Raw genomic sequence first — 18,335 nt, forward strand, 5'->3', positions numbered from 1 at the left:
TTCAAGATGCCACATATTATGAATTGTCTCTGGCTCATGGAAGGCATACATCACTGCATGAGCCGTCGCTGCTTTTATTTCATCCCACGTACAGAAAAATACAGAACAAAAAGATATTGCAACTAGTTTACTATGCTAGTGTCTAGGACTGAGTGAGGATATAGTCTAGAAGGTCTGCAAACTCCTTATGCAATAGGCATACTTAGTATCTGAAGCAAAATCCAGCAGTATCTTCTCCCTGGCAATAGGCGCTGTGTGACTGAACAACCAGAGAATAGTTATCACTGTAGGTAGATGTGATTGTTGCTGAGACATTTCACTTGCTCATCCATGGAAAAATGCTCCTTGCTCAGGCCAGAAGCAGTTCAAAGCAAGCTGGAAGCTTGCAAGGTTCACCGATTATTTCTGAGGGTTTACAACCCAGGGGAGAGAATTATTTCAGGCAAAATGGGATCTGACTCCAACCTTTGCCCAAATCTTTAACCAAACCTGAAGTAAATTCAGTTAACGTTCACTTTCTTGCACTCACTATTTGTAAATGAGAGTGGGATAATGTACAAGTGGGATAATGTACAAATGACTTTGCTATGGTTAGAGCCAGCAAGGACCAGAAAGCACAGCCTTATGACAGTTTCAGTCTGATTCCTTGAAAGCAAGAAAGTACAGCCTTGGAAGATATCCACAGCTCTAATGGACCCTGTGAATGTGTGGGAGCTCCATACACTCTGATCAACATACCCTGTTCATTGTGAGTCCAAACCAGCTCTGCATACAGCTACTTTTTATGCCACCGTTAACTTAAAAGTTAAGTTCCACACTCAAAATTATTTCAGGCACATTTTACAATTTTTACCATAGGATATGATGCATTAGTTTCTTTGTGATAGTTAAATTGTAGTCTTTGGTTTGACCTCATTAAGTCTACACAAAAAGAGAAAAATGGCAATAAATCCCATTTTTTTATAGTCTAGACATGATCACTGTTTCTATTACACCTCGTCTTATTTTGGAAAAAGGTTGGGGTTTAAAGGTTGGGTTTTTTTTTCTGAACTTGATTTAGGATATAGGTACATGTTATTGTGAGTCAGCTGGAAGGGCTCAAATTTATAGCTCTGTTTGCTACTTTGTAGGAACTGTGTGTGTTTTTCCCTTGTGTCAAACGCAAGACTGTTTAACCCTGGATGAGAGGGCCACGATGACTTCATCAAAAACCAATTTGAGAGGCAGCTTGACCATGGCCTACAAATATCTCCCTGTTGGAGCAGCTATTGGTAACACAAAGCTCTTCAAAGAAAAGATATAAAAGCATCCTGTGACTGGAAGATCAAGCAAAATCAATCAATAAGAAAAAAAGTGAAAAAAATGTTGAACAAATAACTCATATAAGGAAGGATGGATTTTACATCACTGGAAGTCCTGAAGTCCAAACCAGACATGAAATGCCAGAGGTGAGGGGGGTGAGGTAGCAATAAATGTGGCAAGATTCTGTAGCTACATTATGCAGAATTTCAGACAAGATTGTTGTACTGTCTACTTATGACTCTACAGTTATTATGACTGTAAGTCTGAATTCCCACATGCACTTGAATTTCCTCTCAATTCAGTATTGTCTGGTCTCAGGATTACTATCCAGTCCCATGGAACAAAACACAGATATGAACCTGAACCCAAATTAAAACTCTTTCAAAATCTGAGTCTAGAAACCTTGGATCTCATATTCTGGCTTTAATGAATTTCTAAGCTAAGAGAGAAAAATTTAGCTTTTTAAAATATTTTCTATTCAATACTCTCTCAATTCCATGATTTGACATAAATAAAGCCATTGGATGCTTTATAATGAACAATCCAAATAACATTTATATGCATTGTTTGGACTAGTGTAATTCTACTGTAGAAAATGCACTGATCAAATTTCACGTAAGTGTAGGTAAGAAAAGTGCTGGTTTTCACTTCTGCTTGTCCCATGACTTTGTTTTGTCAAGGAAAAGGACTCTTTCACTAACTGAACAGATGATGTAGCTACAGCATGCTGTACATTCATAATGAATTGCTGTTTGATGCAGCATTCACACTGCACTGCAGGTTTGCAGTTTCATTGTCCCCAGGACCCTGTCCTGTGAACCACAGCACAGTCCTTTGTCCTGGTACATCAACCAGTCCCATTCCAACACATCTGGTTCCCGACATCATTAAATACAGTTCTGGTTTGCACTGTTGAAGGCAATGAATCACAAAACTCTGATTCACAGAATGTTGTTCAGTTATGTCCCTGAGCTTCGCTTTGGGCTGGGATAATGTCCTTAGTTCAAAAACACAGTTAACCCTGTGCCACATACAGTTAGCCCAGGCTGTCCTGCTGCAGAAAAATGCATCTTCTGTCCCCTGGCAATGGTCAAGGTACTTCTGGAAGAGGATTATATGATTATGTTTTCGCAAGTTACATGTGGGCTACTCCAAATAGCTTGGACCTGAACAGATTAGCTGCAAGTTTCACAATATTTTATGCAGTGCTGAAGCAGTCAGGCCAAGAGGAGTGTGGATGGCTCCCATTCATTTCAATGGATAACTAGCTGTTATGACTGACTGTAGAAATTTTAGCCACCAGCTTCATGAATCTTTTAACTTTTGATGAGTATTTCACAAACACAATCCACAGACCTAGTGTATGCTTGGTCACATTCTGATACTGTCCTCATTGGAACAGATTGTCTACAGGAATGAAGTTGTAAATCTGAATACATTAACTGTCATAGAGAAGTCAATGACTTATTTGTATAATTGGGAACCTCAAGCAAAAACAGGATATTCATTGTCATCTCAGTGGCAAAAATATGCTGGATCCCAAGGCTGTGTCTTGCTGAATAAGGTAGATCCTCTGTAGGACTCCAGAAAGCAGCAGTGAAAGCAGACAGTTTAATTAATGAGTATAATTTTGTATCTGTGAGCAACATCTTTTCTTTCTAACACAAAGTGGCTGTAGTATTTAGTCTAGATAATATATTCTGCTTCCCCTGTTGGTATCGATGTCCTTTCAAGTGAATGGAATATGCAGCCAATAATGAGCTCTTGCTGTTAAGATGTTCAGCAATGAAATAATTAACAATGTTGATGTGTAAATTAGGCTTCAGTGTTGAAATTGCCTTTGCAAACCACATTTCTCTGGCTCTTGGTTCAACAGAAAAGGTGAGGACTGTCTGAAAGCTAAACAGCAGAAATCCCTCTAGAAGCACGTGCATTAGAATTGTAGGTGATTTCTAGACTGGAAGTGCTACCTGCCTTGATAACATTGTTACTCAAAGAATAACAAGTCTTTAAACCATTGCCTTTCCCCCATTTTTGGTGCTCTCCATGCCTGGCACCTTGCTGTGTGCAGTGAAGGAATGTGGACCCCACATCATAGCAAAGGAGGAAGCAATTTCCCCAAGTCTTAATTCCTTTGGGGCTCCCAAAATCACAGAATCATAGGATGGTTTGGGTTGGAAATGACCTTAAAGATCATCTAGTTCCAAATCCCCTGCCATGCGTGGGGACATCTTCCACTAGACCAGGTTGCTTGGGGTCCTATCCAACCTGGCCTTGAACTCTTCCAAGGATGGGGCATTCACAACTTCTCTGGGCAACTTGTGCCAGTGCCTCGCCACTTCCACAGCAAGGAATTTCTTGCTAATATCCAATCTAATCCTACCCTCGTCCAGTTTAAAGCCATTTCCTCTTGTACTGTCACTACATGCCCTTGCAAAAAGTCCCTTGCCAGCCTTCCTGTAGGCCCCCTCTAGGTGCTGGAAAGTGCTGTAAGATCTCCTCGGAGCTTTCTCTTCTCCAGACTGAACAACCCAGCTCTGTCTATATAAAGAGACACCTGTGTGGATATCTAGATGCTCTCAATCATCCCCATACTGGATGCTATGGGAAAGATGAGCTTTTTCAGAGTATCTCATTAAATATTTGAATCTCAACAGCCTTTCCAATTCCTTGGCCTACACCAAGAATGGGTAGCCAGTGTGCCTACCTTGTCTCTTCTCCAGTCTTTCTTTTAGGGATGGCGTCCAAGCTGAGGACACGCCAAGAGGAATTACAGCTACAGAGAACTGTGTGCCTAGGTTAAAGGGAGCAGAGAAGGATGTGATGCAGCTGCTATTTTATTAAGCATTTATAAAGACTGCCATCCTTTTACTTTCTAAAACAAGAAAAAGCAGGATCATGCAATTAATGGCATGTTTGCCCAAAATATATGAAGCACTGAATGTTAGCCAAAATCAGTATTTCAAGTTAAGTGTTGCTTGCACTGACATATAAGCTTCTGACTTCTACTTCCCTTTATCTTCTTCCAATGATGGTGACATTGGAGAAAACTAAAAACATAGTCTAGTGCTGTTAAACCCTGCTTCAGAGATAGAGCTTCCAACACAGTTTTCCTCTTGCAAATAAAAGGATGTAGTTTTCTGCAGCTGACTCCTAGAGCAAAGCTCAGAGAGAGCAGTCCCTCTCATCTGGGCAGTCTGTCTTTCAGGGTCACATTATTGGAGTACAAGAAATGTGAGAAGAGAGAAGTTGTGCTTTGTGGTATGAAAAAATGTGCTGGTTTATATATATTGAGTCACTATTGTATGGATATTGTTTTAAAATATTTAACCTGCTGAGGTCTTATCTGCTCTGGCTTATGAGTACTCAGCCAGTACAAAGACTTGGCCACTCACATTAAATTACTTGTCTCCTTTCCCCTCACTGAACTTTAAGCTTGAGCAATGTCAGCTAGGAAACAGACTTAATCCAGCATTTTACAGGCACCATGGTAAACATTGCACAGCTACGAATGAAAAGAAAAGCTTCTCCAGTACATCTATTATAGAATTGAACTACTGAATTTGTAGTATGTGAACATAATCCAGGTAAACATACAAAAGAAATAGTCTGCATGCAATAACAAGTAGGCTCTTAAGAATGCCTCAGGTTTTAAGAACCTCGATTGAAACGGAAGCATAGACATAAAAATGGAAGGCGTGATTAAAATGCCACTGTACACACAGATAATAATGAAGAAATTAAAGGACATATAAGTTGAAATGCATGTATTTGTTATCAATATCACACACCAGTAAAGTGGGCATACTTAGTGCTAAAGGAGTCCCAAAAACTATTTTGAACTAGGTTTCCTACCCATTTGTGTCACTTCTGTAACTGGTGTTCTCTGCATTTCACAAGATTTAATTTTTTAACCTTCCCACCCCTGCTGTGGAACACAGAAGTGCTCCCAGATGTGGTCCTGCAGACAGACACACTCTGGAGTGGGGTGAGGTTGTTGTCAGCTCTGTGACTTGCTGGCATTAACCTGTGATGAGACACGCAAGGGTGATCCCGCTGCAGTGTCAGTGTCTGCTGAGAACCCTCCTCCTGTCAGCAGGTACAAATGCACGCCTTCATTCTCACCCAGAGCTGCTCCTGGCTGATGGATATACACGTGTGTGATCCTTGAGGGGGTCATTGCTTTCAGTGTACTGTTCCTCTTCTGCTCTGTTCCTCTTTAGTACCTGTTTAGCATAAATTTGGTTCCTTGTAAGCCTTTCTACATGGTCCATCTGTACAACTTCGCAGACTTTTACCTTTGCAAACTTTGACAGCGATGCCTCTTGTCTTGTGGCAGGGTAGCCAAGAGTTTCTTTTTTTTTTTTTTACTGGACTCCATCATGTAACAGAGTTCAGGGTTTTCAGCTTTCAGCATTCAAAGTCTGAATCGTATTGCTCATTGACATTGTGGACACAATACTTCTGTCTTTGACACGGTGGCTTTGCCATATATATTGTTTTGTACATTCATAAAGACATGCTTTTCTGCAAGGACAGATCCATATCTAGAGACTGGTTTTCTTAAATGCTTTTCCCTGTGTTTTCTGAGTTTGCATTTTTCTGGGTGTTATCACAGTTCTGCCTGGAATGCATCAAACTAAGCACTTTCTCTCCTTCTCTCCCTTCCGACACTTACTGTCTATTCCCTTGCTGCTTATTTCCTACAGTCCCTTTGGCTCTTTAATCAAGGAGTTTTACAGTAGCCAGAACAGTGGCTGTCCTGAATACCTATTTCTTCCATATTATTTGTCACGTACCTAATCTTATGAATGAAGATAACCAGAACTATGTAATCAGGAAAAGTGAGCCCCCTTTTCAATGTTTTGCAAACCTGTGCATCCTCCAGACAGCTTCACACCCATTTCGAGTGTGTGTAATGGTGGGGGAAGAGCTATTTGAGTTGGGCCTCTTTTGGATGAAAGTATTTCTAAAACTAACAACACAAAGAACAGCATAGCTGAAAACTCTGCATGAGCAACCCACCAGAGCTCCAGACCCACACTGACAAACTCCTTCATCTGTCAGGACTGCAGACTTTGAGAAACGTGCATTTGTATGAAGAAGTATTTAAGTTTTGATGCTAGCAAGAAAATTTCTCCTGTCTTTGGAAACCAGAACACTTTACTAAAAGCCAAATTTCCAGTGGGAATTCTTTACCTTGTTCTTCTGCAGCACCCTATTTGCTGTTTGACTGTTGCTGCCCATGCTAATGCTGGACACAACATTTCAGTAGGATGGAGAGCCTAGGAAGTACTTTGGGATAGATAGGGTTAGCAAAGGTGCAATCCTGCTGATTTACTTCACCCTCACACCCAGAAGCAGCACAAGTGAAACCAGAGTTTTTAATTGAAGTGGTGACAGAGTAACATTCCTTGTTCTCAAAATTCTTGCACAGCTTTGATTCAAACCTCATGTGTGAGTAAGAGGGTTCTAGAGGGCAAGCAGTTAGATGGACTGCAATAGCAGGTATGAGGATGAAGTGTTAATCAGGAAGGGGCACATATCTGTAGCTCCCACACTGGAGATAGCCAAGGATATGTGAAGGGATTGCACCTGTGCATCCCCTACACCAAATCCCACAATGTTGTCCCTGCTGTGAATGAAAGCAGGCAAAGTAGCTCTCTGCAAAGAGTTCCAAGGCAGGAGATCCTCTGGGACCCTGCCCACCATTTCCTTTCCTTTCCCCTACCTCTGCAGGGCCAAGGCAGGAGAATAGGGTTGGACCATCTGGTGCACGGTGTAAAATCAACACACACTTTGAATGGAAAAATGCAATTCAAAATACAGTGACTCACAGGACCCTTTTCTTTTCTGAAAGATCACAGTACCTCACACCTCATAAGTTTGCCTCTGATTATAGAAACAGCTGGAGAAGGGCCTTGCACTGTTGCCTGAAATATGCACTTTGGATGGAAAATAATTTTGGTCTTCAGTGTTGTAAGGCAAAACCCACTTCAACAGGAAGCTCTCATGACCTGATGTGTTCTCTCTGTATTTTTCAGATGAAGGAGCCCCAGAGCAAGGGAGATTCACTGCCCAAGCCGGAGCCCAGGAACCTGTGGGGTGCTGAGGACACAGGTAGGGGTGGTGTGCTGCAGGGTGGGCAGTGGGGCTGAGCGGGCAGAGCACTCTGGTGTTCCTTTCTTCTGGGCTCAAGTGCCTTGTCTCCAAGCCAAGCCTAACTGAAGGATGTTTTTCATGTCAAAATGAGATGCAATCTCTCACCCACTGAGCGTTTGCTGGGCGAAAACAACAACAACTCACTTGCGTGCATGGTCACAGAGCACAATGTGCAGCACAAAGGCTCCAGAGGAATTATGCCATGACATAATGAGAGGAAACAACAGAATTCTAGCAGATCTGTTTAATAAGCTGTCAGACACATTTCAGCATTGACCTGCTGTGTGAGCAGAGCTCTTGTTAGCTACAGCGAGAGTCCTGTCAATGCATCTCAGGGCAAAAGTGGCCACTCAGTGACCCCTGATCTTTATGCAGGAGAACTGAGTTGTGTGCAAAGAGGAGCCTCAGTAGTTTTAGCACAGATAGAATAAATTGAATATGTCAAGCTCACGTGCATTTTTCTTACTCTGTCTCCTTTCTATCTTGGAGTTTTGCTTTTTGGAGTGATGTGGATTTTTTTGTGTGCTTTGTTTGTCTTTATTTCTCTTTGCCTAATCATAAGCTTAGATATTATTTACAAATGAAAAGTATACCAGATTAACTTTGACTGTTGATGCCATGGTTATATGACATGTCAGAACTGCATTTAAGCCAAGAAAAAAATTACCCCTAAAAAAATTGTGACTACACAGTGCAAATGTCCCAGTAAACATAAACTGCTCCTAACATGACAGTAGATGTCTGATCCTGAGGTGGATTTTACTTGGATATTTGGGGGGTTTTCTTTCTGCTTTCTTTGCCATTTTTGCAGCTGTGCCCCTGGGAAAAATCCCAGAAGCCTCTGTCCCCATTAGGAGGAAATATTTCACTTCCTTGCTTTGATTTTGAATGCTTAATGGTCTTGGTTAATTCCCCTGACCTATAACCAGTCTTGGCTTCTACGCATAGAGATTAAATCCTGATGTAGATGATAAACTTTTATGAAACAAGTTTAGAAATACATTTAATTAGCTAAACATGCTCAGTCAATCATGAGATCTCACTACAGTGTGTGAATGTTGTAAATGACACTGATTCCTAAGCAGTGGTAGCTATAGCTGTAATACATTTTTTCAGAAATATGGAAGTCCATACAGGGAAGTTGATTTAACTAATTTGAGTGGTGTTTTCTTCTGCCTGAAGTGCTCTAGGCCGGCGACTACCCCTCTAAGAGCAACATGTTCAGTCAGAGGGGTCTCAATGTCCTTTTGCACACTCCTGCCCTCTCTTCACTACCAAGCTATTGTCTTCTCAGTTAAGTCCACAGCTGGCTGCACAAGAAACCACATCTGGGGAATGACCCAGTTAAAAATACACTATTAAGGGACCACTTCTTGGCAGTGGTGATGAGATGGGGATGCTAGTTGTTCTTTTTCATATCCATATTAATTGGGTATCCAGTCTAATTTCAGTTAAAGTAGAAAAAGTGCTCACGGCTTACTAATCTAGGACCTTGTCCTAGCGTAGTTGAAGTTTAAGGGTTCTTCTGCCAGGACACAATTGCCAATTCTAAAGATTACAGTTTCATGCCCATGGCATTTCTCAGTTTAATGAAACATCAGCTTTTTTTCTACTTTTCCCTCATCTTTTCCAATAAAGCCCTATTTCCTCACACAAAAGCAAACTCAATTAAAAATGTGATGAAAGTGCTCTAAAGGCACAGTTTGAAATTCAGCTTTACAGCTTACAGAAGAGAATTATTTCACATTTGATTTTTCTTTTAATGCGTTCATTTATACGCTACAACATGGTAGCAGATCAAAGGTCTAATAAAGCTTAATTGCAGTTAATGTACATGTCTGTCTATGTGTCATACTGAACTTGCACTAAAAAAGAAATGTAACAGTCTGGATTGAAGACACGTGAAGTGCTTCCAGATTTACCTGCAGGACAACCTGGAGCTGATCCTTCAGCCACTGGTGTCAGGCAGGAAACAGAACTCAATGGCGACTCAGATGCTGCAGTTTGGAAGATCTGTGGTGACTTCACATTCTAAATTTTTTTGTTAAAAATTGTTCTTCTTGTATTTGTAGCTCTGGGGATTTTTTCTCAAATAAAAACCAAACCTGTCATTTCACCAGACTTCAGACCTCTGCAAAGTGGGTGGTGTTGTTGCAGTTGTCACTGTTTCTCGTGACAAAGAACAGACAATGCTCTTCTAACCTACAGGAGAACTCCTGGCTGAGAAGGAGAAGCATCAGTCCCTATCTGTGTCCATTTTTCTCTCTTGACTATGAATGAAGGTTGGATGAGCTGGGTTTAACTTATCCAGTGGCAGCAAATCCTCAATGTCCATTTTCTTGGACAGCCCTTGCAGATATAACAGAGAGCTAAGTATTTATGGGGTTTAATTTTTTTTTCTTTTATTTTCTTTTTTTTTTTTAATTTCCATCTTCTTCTGTTGATTTATCAATCTGGCACATGACCTACCATACAATATGGTGAAGGAGGCCAGTACCAAATGGGCCAAACCAGAACCCTGGGTGATTTCTTCCAGAGTGTAGCATTAAGTGAGATTTCTAGAGGATCTGCTACATTGCTGCAGTTGTGGGGATGAAGGTAAGGGAGAGCAAGAGGATGGAAAAAAACTACTGGAGAAAATAGCAGAGTGATGATGCCATATCCAGATCAGACCTTTTCTCTTGCCCTAACATTTCCTTCACAGTATCCTTTCCAGACAGTATCCAAACTGTGGCTTTATTCTGTTTGAGGTCCTGTTTCCCCAGCAGAGATCCACATTTTGGCTGGCAAGACCTCCAGGCCTTGTAGAAGAGTGTCATCTTTTTGAAAAGCAGTAGAGGGACCATAATCTAAAACCTTTTTTATGTGTTATGCAGCTAAGCAATAAATCACACAAATGCATGGGTTGTTGCAAAATTAATAGGGAAAAGCTCTAAGAAAATGTAGCACAGACGAAAGCTGAGTATCAGGAGTCTCCTGGTTGCTCATTTCTATTGACTGGCTCCTGCCCAAAGAGAAATATTGCTATGAATTTTATAGGCATTGAAATAAACTAATTAAAAAGGTCATATTGAAATGAAGATCCCACAGAAAAAGTTACGGTAATTTTCTGTATTTTTTGATGTTGCTTGCAAAAGTGACCTTGCCAGTGGGCATGTGCTTATGTTGCTTCCTTACAAAGAAAAAAGACAATTTTTCTTCTTATGTAATGGTGTCCCAAGGTTTCTTTGTATTATATTTTTCTGCAATATATTCTCCAAGAGAAATCTGTGTGACTGCACTTCTCAAAGGGTGAGGTTTGTCCAGGAAGGGGGAACCCTAACCAAAGCAGCGCATAATGTAGCAGCATGCTGGAATCCATCAGCCCTTAGCACCACACAGCGCAAACGGATCCTGTAACAGAACAGCCTGACTGAGGAGACTTTTAATTCTTTCCATACCAGTGCAAATGCACTGAAGTGAATGTGTTTCAGAAGAGAGAAGGGCTAACTAAAGCTTGCTAAGCACTAGCCTCTAATTATCTTTCAAGGCTCTAGGCAGAGAGCAGGCTATCCCCACACTGGTTGCCTCAGGAAAGAGTTGAAAGCTTCTTCAAGGACACCTTCTGCTTCTTCAGCTCCTGCACAGGAGACAAGAGACTTCTGTTCATGTGGAGAAGAAACTATGCTTTAAACTTCTCCATGGAAACCTTCCCACTTCTCAGGAATCACTGGACTAAGGGGTGTGATCTCAGTCACTGGCATAGATTCATTTTAAATTATGCCAATAATCACAATGCTCCTTGATACCCTCTGCAGTCCCAAGCACATACTTATATATCTTTTGTCACTATACTTCTCAGAAGGCAATTTGTGAATCAGTTCAATGGTGAGGGAAATTAATTAAAAACCTTTTTTACTATGATCAGAATTTAATATTTTGGAGCAAAATCACTTAGTTTACCTGTGATATGCTATCATTCTCATTTATCCGATCACATAATTCAAACAGCATTGTCTTGAAATAATTACTGAAGGAGACAAGCTCTTGTCTGCCTGAAACACAGCAGCATAAGCTCATTTGCTGCAAATTAAAACAGATGGAAAATTGCTGTTGTTTTTAATAGAGCTGCACAAAAAATAAAATTGCAAGTATGTTAAAAGCAATTGTAGAAAATGCAAGATTGTGGCTTACAACCTGTCCTAAACAAAGTATGTAAAGCATTTCAGTAAAAATAAGTGAATTTATTCCTACCAAGGAATTGGAAACTTTAAAAGAAACACCTCTCCCCAAAAAACATTGGATGTTGGACAGCCCCATGGCAGAAAAAAATGAACAAAGACCTCATTAGAGTAACTCAGAGAAAAGACGTAAATATTGAAACAACAAATAAAGAACATTCATTCTCGAAGCACACGTATACATCACTACGTGGATGTGAATCATCCCACTGAAACTGAGAAGGCTACTTCTCCACCTAAAAATAAAACCCAGCGTCTGCACTGGTTTATAGAACTGAGAGTATTCATTCTAATACAGGATGACCTACCATGCCCTGGGCTCTATAGATATCCTTTAAGCTCAAGAGCAGCCTGACTAGGGGATAGAGATACTTCTCCACGCATATACATTTTCCTCCTAGGTCTGTTGGTACATAACAGATGTATCAGAATTCCAACACAATTTTAACCACAGAAAGTACAGGTTCTGCTCTGCTGGGTGTGCTTCGCAGGCTCTCAGCATTGCACTCTGCCTGCACATCTTCCAGCACTCGTATGAATGTAGAGTTTTGAAAAGGAGTAAAAGTTGAAGGGGCACTATCTGCGTGAGATGTATTCTGTTTAAAGCAAGAGGTAGAGGTATTCTACTTATGCCAGGATTACCGTAGCTGTTTAAGGTGGTTTATGTGATCCTTCACTTAAAAAATGCAAAATATATTCTTCCTCTTTCCATTCAGGAGGGAGTAGCTAATGGAGAGGCAACATGGAGAACTCTACAACTAAGAGTTTTGAGGGGACAAATACATGTTTGTGATGTTATAGTGCTGTTTAGAGGGCCCCATGGGTCACCCATCCCACTCCAAGGCCAGACTATTTTCAGTACTGGAGCAGGTCAGTGTGGCTTCTGTCTGGTCAAGGCTTGGAAACCTCAAGGGACAGGGTTTCCTCCAGATCTCAAGGAAGCCTGTTCCCAGGCTGCACTATGGTCTGGGTGGGCATTTGTTTCCTAATGGGCAAGCTGAACACTCCCCTTGCTGCCACTGCCTCCTCTTGCACCTTCAGTCCCCCCTGGGAAGAGTTTGGTTCTGGCACCATTGCAACTCTTGATCATAAAGTCATAGGCTGCTGTTTGACTGCCTTTGGCCTCCTCTTCATCAGACCATACAAGCTCAGCTCTTCAGTCTCTCCTCAGTGGTCCTGTGCACTAGAACTCTGATCAACCTTGTAGCCCTCCACTCTGGCTCTCTCCAGTTTCTTAACATCTATCTTGAAGTGGGTGGCCAAAACTGTCCCATTTCCCACATCCTATTTAACTTCATCTTCACCCTATGAAATAAAAACATGAGAAATGATCTCTTTTACTTGAGATCATTTTGAAGATGACTTTGCACTCGTGATGTTCCACTGAAGGTGACTGTAGCTGATAATGTTGCTTTCCGAGTGCTGGCTTCAATTTGAAGCAGCCAGGAAGAAAAAAAAGATCTCAGAGAGAAAAGAAGGTGAAATGAAGAAGCAGATTAAGGCTCCTCAAAGATCACTCCAAGGAGTAGTAGAAAGGTTGGAAAGAAGATAAAGGAAAAAAACTAGGCTGATAAAGGAGACATGACAAAGACCAAGGGAGCAGCGCAGGAAATTACACTCTGACACTTTTGTTACACTGTGATCCAGGACAAAGGTAGACTAATACGATCTGCTTAGCAAATGGGAATGGGTCAAGTTTAAAATCATTTAATCTAAGAAGTTTCATTCTCCAGAGAGGGGAAAGCCAATGGCAAAAAGAGTCCTCCAAATAATTGTCTCGCTCCACATCACTGAGCATGTTGCTCAGGAGCCTTATAATGACAGCCCTTGAAATATACCTTTCATTTATTTCAGTCCCTTTATAATTCTGCAGAAGAATTACATTTCTGTTTTGGAGTGGAAGGTCCAAAATATCCTCTGTTAGGGATTGTGTCTGAGCTTTCTGTGCTGCTCACTTGCACCAGCATACTAAGCTTGACTCTCTGCCTCCCAGCTGACTGAGGAATGACTGAATAAGGGGAATCAAATCTGGAATTTGAATTGGTCCTCCTGGAAATGCTATTTGAAGTCTTCCAGAACAATGAACAAATTGTCCATACAAGGACTTCCTCTAAATATTACTTCATTGCATTGAGGGCAGTATACTACCCTCCCCACAACTCTGCAAACATCTGACTAACAGCAACTTGCTCAAGAGAAAATGAGTAAGCAGAACTTCACTTTACACAAGAAGAATTGTCACATTTTTGGACTTTTTCCTTGTTTCTGGAAAAAAAAATCACGTGACAAAACCAAAGCACTGAACAGCCCTGACATCACGAGAGTAGCAGTGTACTCCAGACCAGACAATGTTTATGGAAAGATGAGGGCCAAACTTCTATCCTGTCAAATCTGTACATGGTAAAGAAGTGTCATGGCAGGCAGGATCAAAAAGGGTTTTCATCATGTTTGCACCTTGCTACTGTGCATATTTCCCTGGAGTTTTTGTAGCAGATGTATCCCGGAGTTTTTGGAGGTAAAAGAGAACAAATTCATCTCAGAGAATACAGCCTGGAAAATAGCTTCCTCTTTTTATAGTAGTCAGAGCATTGTTTGTGATTCTTGCAGCCCAGAATGGCTCTACAACACTGCTATTTCCGTGGGATGTTGTGTTTGTGCGACCTGCCTTCAGCTGTTGTGCCGTGTTGCTATGTGCAAAGGCTGACAGCTGGTGTGTTTCGCTCCAAATTAATGCCTGCCTTTCGCTCCGGAGTGAAGTAATACCTAAATGCAGGGCCAGATTCCAGTTCTCTATGGAAATGCCCCCAAAACAAGTGAAAATACTACCAAAACACATGCTTTGTACCCATTTCCTGATCAGTCACACGATACTTCCTCTTTCTATATGGAGTTCCCCACACACTCCCACAGCAGTTCCCTTTTATTTTTTTTTTGCCTTTCTTAGCAGTCTACATATTTCATGTTGTGAAAAGAATTCAGCATCTCAGCAGTTCCACATTTCTTGTAAGCTGGGCCCACAGAAGTGTCAGGATGCTGAGCCATACTCGTGGATGATGGCATATAGCCTGGAAGCCTGTTTTCCTTCCTGTGGAGCCAATTCAGAGTAAAATGTGATTTTGAAATCTATTTTAAGATCTTCTGTGAAAATGATGGTGTCTTATGAAAGAGGACTTTTTACAAGTCAAGAGCTGTAATATATTGATAAAATAGTTTGTAATCAGTTTAGCATTCTTAAATTGTTAAAAATCATGTGAATTGCCTCATTGTTCCAAACAAAGTTTCACTTGGTCCAGGATCTCATCTCCAGTAATGGTTCATGTTGCATACCATGCAGAGGTGTTTCAAAGTCTGTGACAGTACTGGCACTCCATTAAACATCAGATGGTGACCTGAAAAATAGGTGCAAATGTTTTCTAAGTAATCAGTAAAGCAAAAGAAACACGGAAATAAAAGGAATTAATATTCTCAAAACATTCCTGATAAAGGCAAGTTAGTGAACACTCAAAGCTTAGCTTCATAATAGGCTTTTTTTGTGAATTTGAATCACATGGTTGTGCTGCACAAGGTGGTCCACTGATAGTTTTTAAAAAAAAACCCTAAGTAATCCCTAAATTAACAAGACTTGAGAGAAACTGTTAAAGGCACAAGATGGTGAGAAATGCTCAGAGAAGTTTATGTCCTTTCCTGGCAGTCAAAAATAGGTGTATACAACAAAGTGGGACCTGATGTATCAGTCTCATAATATTCTTCAATATTTAAAGACACCACATCTGAGAATAAAACTGCATGTAAAGAATAAACACTCATTATATTAATGGAATAATGTTGGTTCTCACAGTTTCTAACCTCATAATATCCATCCCCCCATTTCAAGAACAAAACACATTTTCCTATTAAGCTCTTTTTAACAAATATGTTCACTAGTTCACTAGTCACCACTGTACATATAAGTATTTTCAGTGAGCACAAATGAATGAACAGAAGTAATTTTATATTATTCTGTGATTCAACTCACACTGCCAAAGTGACTTGGAAGTTCACTAGTTGTGGTTGCAGCACCTAAAGACAAATCAAATATACTTGCAATAATCAAGCTGGATGCTCTGGGTTTGAGTGTTTACAGACCTTTCATCAGCATCACCTGAGAAAGATGAAAGAGTTGTAAGTTCTGTGCGTGCTATTCAACACAGAAGAGTTAAATAATATAGAAAAAATAAATTAAAAACACAATCACAGCTACATATATATATACACATGTATATATACACATATATATACACACATAATACTAAATAAGAGAAAAATGTGGTCTGTAAAAAATACTTCACAATGTTATCTCCAGACAAAGCTGAGCACACTTCACTACCATGTACTATCCGTTTTGAAACAGATACAGAGAAATCAAAACAGGATTAGGCAGATATAGAGTTACTACTCAGCTGAATCTGGCATGTGCAGATCATTGTGTATTTCACACTTTCATATCTCAAACACTGGCACAAACCCTTTTTCTTCCTTTCTGAGAAATTTCTTTCTGTGCTTCTTGTCTGCCTCTAAGCACTAAGGAACTCACAACTGTGGAACAGGTCAAAAACAGTGTTACTTGCAAACCTCATGGAACCTGTCAGAAGACAGCATTTGATTTTGATCCCAAGTCCAAGAGTTGTGATTTCAACCACTGTTTTGAGTCAGTCAGTCTGGGTCACCAAAGGAGCAAAACTGCTGTCAAGTTTGGCTTTGTAGGGGGTGGGCTATATGTCCAATGAGTTGAGCATGGGATTGAAAGTCACAAGCCTCACAAAATGTTTATTCTATTTCAGGCTCATCATATGACAGTGACCCAAGTCATCCAACTTCCCCATCTCCTTATTCTTCAAAATGTCACTGTTAATATTTGCCTGTGTGAAGCTTTAAAGAGCTCTGAATAAAAACATGCATAAGTGAAAATCATTGCTGAGTGAAAATAATGAATAACACCACTGGTAATGGAGTTTCCTATAACTGTAGAGAAGTCCACAGTGCTATGCTTTGCGAGTGACTAAATGCTGCCATTGGCAGCTAAATTATGCATAGCCTTTCTGAATTAAATTTTAAATTTTCCCTCAGTGGTTCATCTGTCTACATGAGTTGTAGAACACAAAAGGCCAAAAGCCTTGCTTTCAATCCCCTATCTCATTGGACAGTACTTTTCTTAATCTCTTTATGCTTTAATTTCTTCACCTGGCACTTTATCTGTATTTCTAAAGTACTCCACTGTCAACAAAATACAAGCTGCTTAGTAATGTTTCCCATATTGCAGCAAGCTAAGGCACGTTCACAACAAGTCAGAGTTCCAGGACTTAATTTTTCTGATGCTCTATTAAAAGTACATAAAGATAATTCTCTTTCTCATGCTCTTTCTTTTATTAAAAAAAAAAAAGAAGAAAAAGAAAAATCTATAGCATTATTATGTCTGTCTTGTGTGAAACATCAAGGCATTATATTCAGTCAGGCAGAGAGGTGTTGCAGTCATCTCACAGAGGGTATAGAGATTAGTGTCACACTGAGAATTATGTACCAGTCACACTGCATTCACCAGCAATCCAATAAGCTAGACCTGCTCTTCCCCATTCCTGCATGCAAGCATTTTCTGAAAAAATCGTATTATAAGGATCTGATGGGAACATTACAGAAGTATCACAACTACTAGGAGCATGACACACTTGCAAATCTGTATTCCTTTTTATTTTTACAAGTTTAAAATAAGAGTGCAGCGAATGTGGATAAGATCAATGGCTTTATGCCTTGCACACTAATACATGTCTGCCTCCAGCTTCAGCTGTGCCAGCTGAAGTGGCTGTGCCCAGCTGCTCATCACCTGGCTGACTAATGCAAGTCAGTGGGAGCTCCCACATGGAGACCTGCCAGCTGGTCCAAGGGTTGGTAACACCCACCAAGTGGGTGCTGATGAGCAGATGCAGATGCATGGGGGCGAGGAAGTCTTTGCTGAAGGTTGGAAAGGTCATATACTCACAGCCTGTGGTCCACTGCGTGACTGTGCATGGGTGGGTGACTGCGCTTGTCAGACCTCCTGATTCTTATCCTTGAAATGGACGAAAATTTGGAGATAGTTAAGCATGAGTTAAGAGGAAGGGACAAGAAACCTCAGAGGTAAAGTTGTTGGACCTGATATACGTAGCAGCAAATGCAAGAGTTGTTACACAGACAGCCAAGTTATATGTTCCAGCGTCTTCTTTTGGTCTTTAAATCTAGTAAACCTATGGATTGAACACTTGAGCTGTGCTTTTCTTTGTGGAGTCACATAAAGCATTTACAAAAAGAAGTAATGGCAGCTTCTAGCAAAGTAAATAAAACCCCTGTCAAAGGTTTCCAGTTCACTTTAGGGCTTAAGGTGTTAAAAAAAAGTTGGACTAACTGGAACACTACAAAGAGATTCACAGTGCAGTGAATGACCGAACAGGTTTGAAAATGGCATCTGAAAGTGAAAAAGAAAAATTAATGCTGGGAAGGTTTGTGGCTTTTTCTTTCTGTGTCTGCCTGTGAAACAGCTGTGGGACTTCTTTGTCTTACAGTAATATTCTTTGTGGTGACCGTGTGCTGTGGGAAAAGCACTTTCCTGGCATTTCCAACACATTGGATGATGGCAGGTGA

General features: G+C 40.6%; 1 protein-coding gene across 1 annotated transcript in view; it reads left to right on the plus strand.

Annotated features, from left to right (window-relative positions):
• Window positions 1-18,335, plus strand: part of SGK1 (serum/glucocorticoid regulated kinase 1) — a 69,526-nt gene that overhangs the window by 37,376 nt on the left and 13,815 nt on the right. The window contains exon 3 of the mRNA XM_085055896.1: window positions 7,347-7,422. Coding sequence (XP_084912022.1) covers window positions 7,347-7,422 — 76 coding nt within the window. The remainder of the gene's footprint in view (window positions 1-7,346; window positions 7,423-18,335) is intronic.

The sequence above is a fragment of the Lichenostomus cassidix genome, chromosome 3 (assembly GCF_008360975.1).
Source record: "Lichenostomus cassidix isolate B80296 chromosome 3, HeHo_3.0, whole genome shotgun sequence".
Taxonomy (NCBI): domain Eukaryota; kingdom Metazoa; phylum Chordata; class Aves; order Passeriformes; family Meliphagidae; genus Lichenostomus; species Lichenostomus cassidix.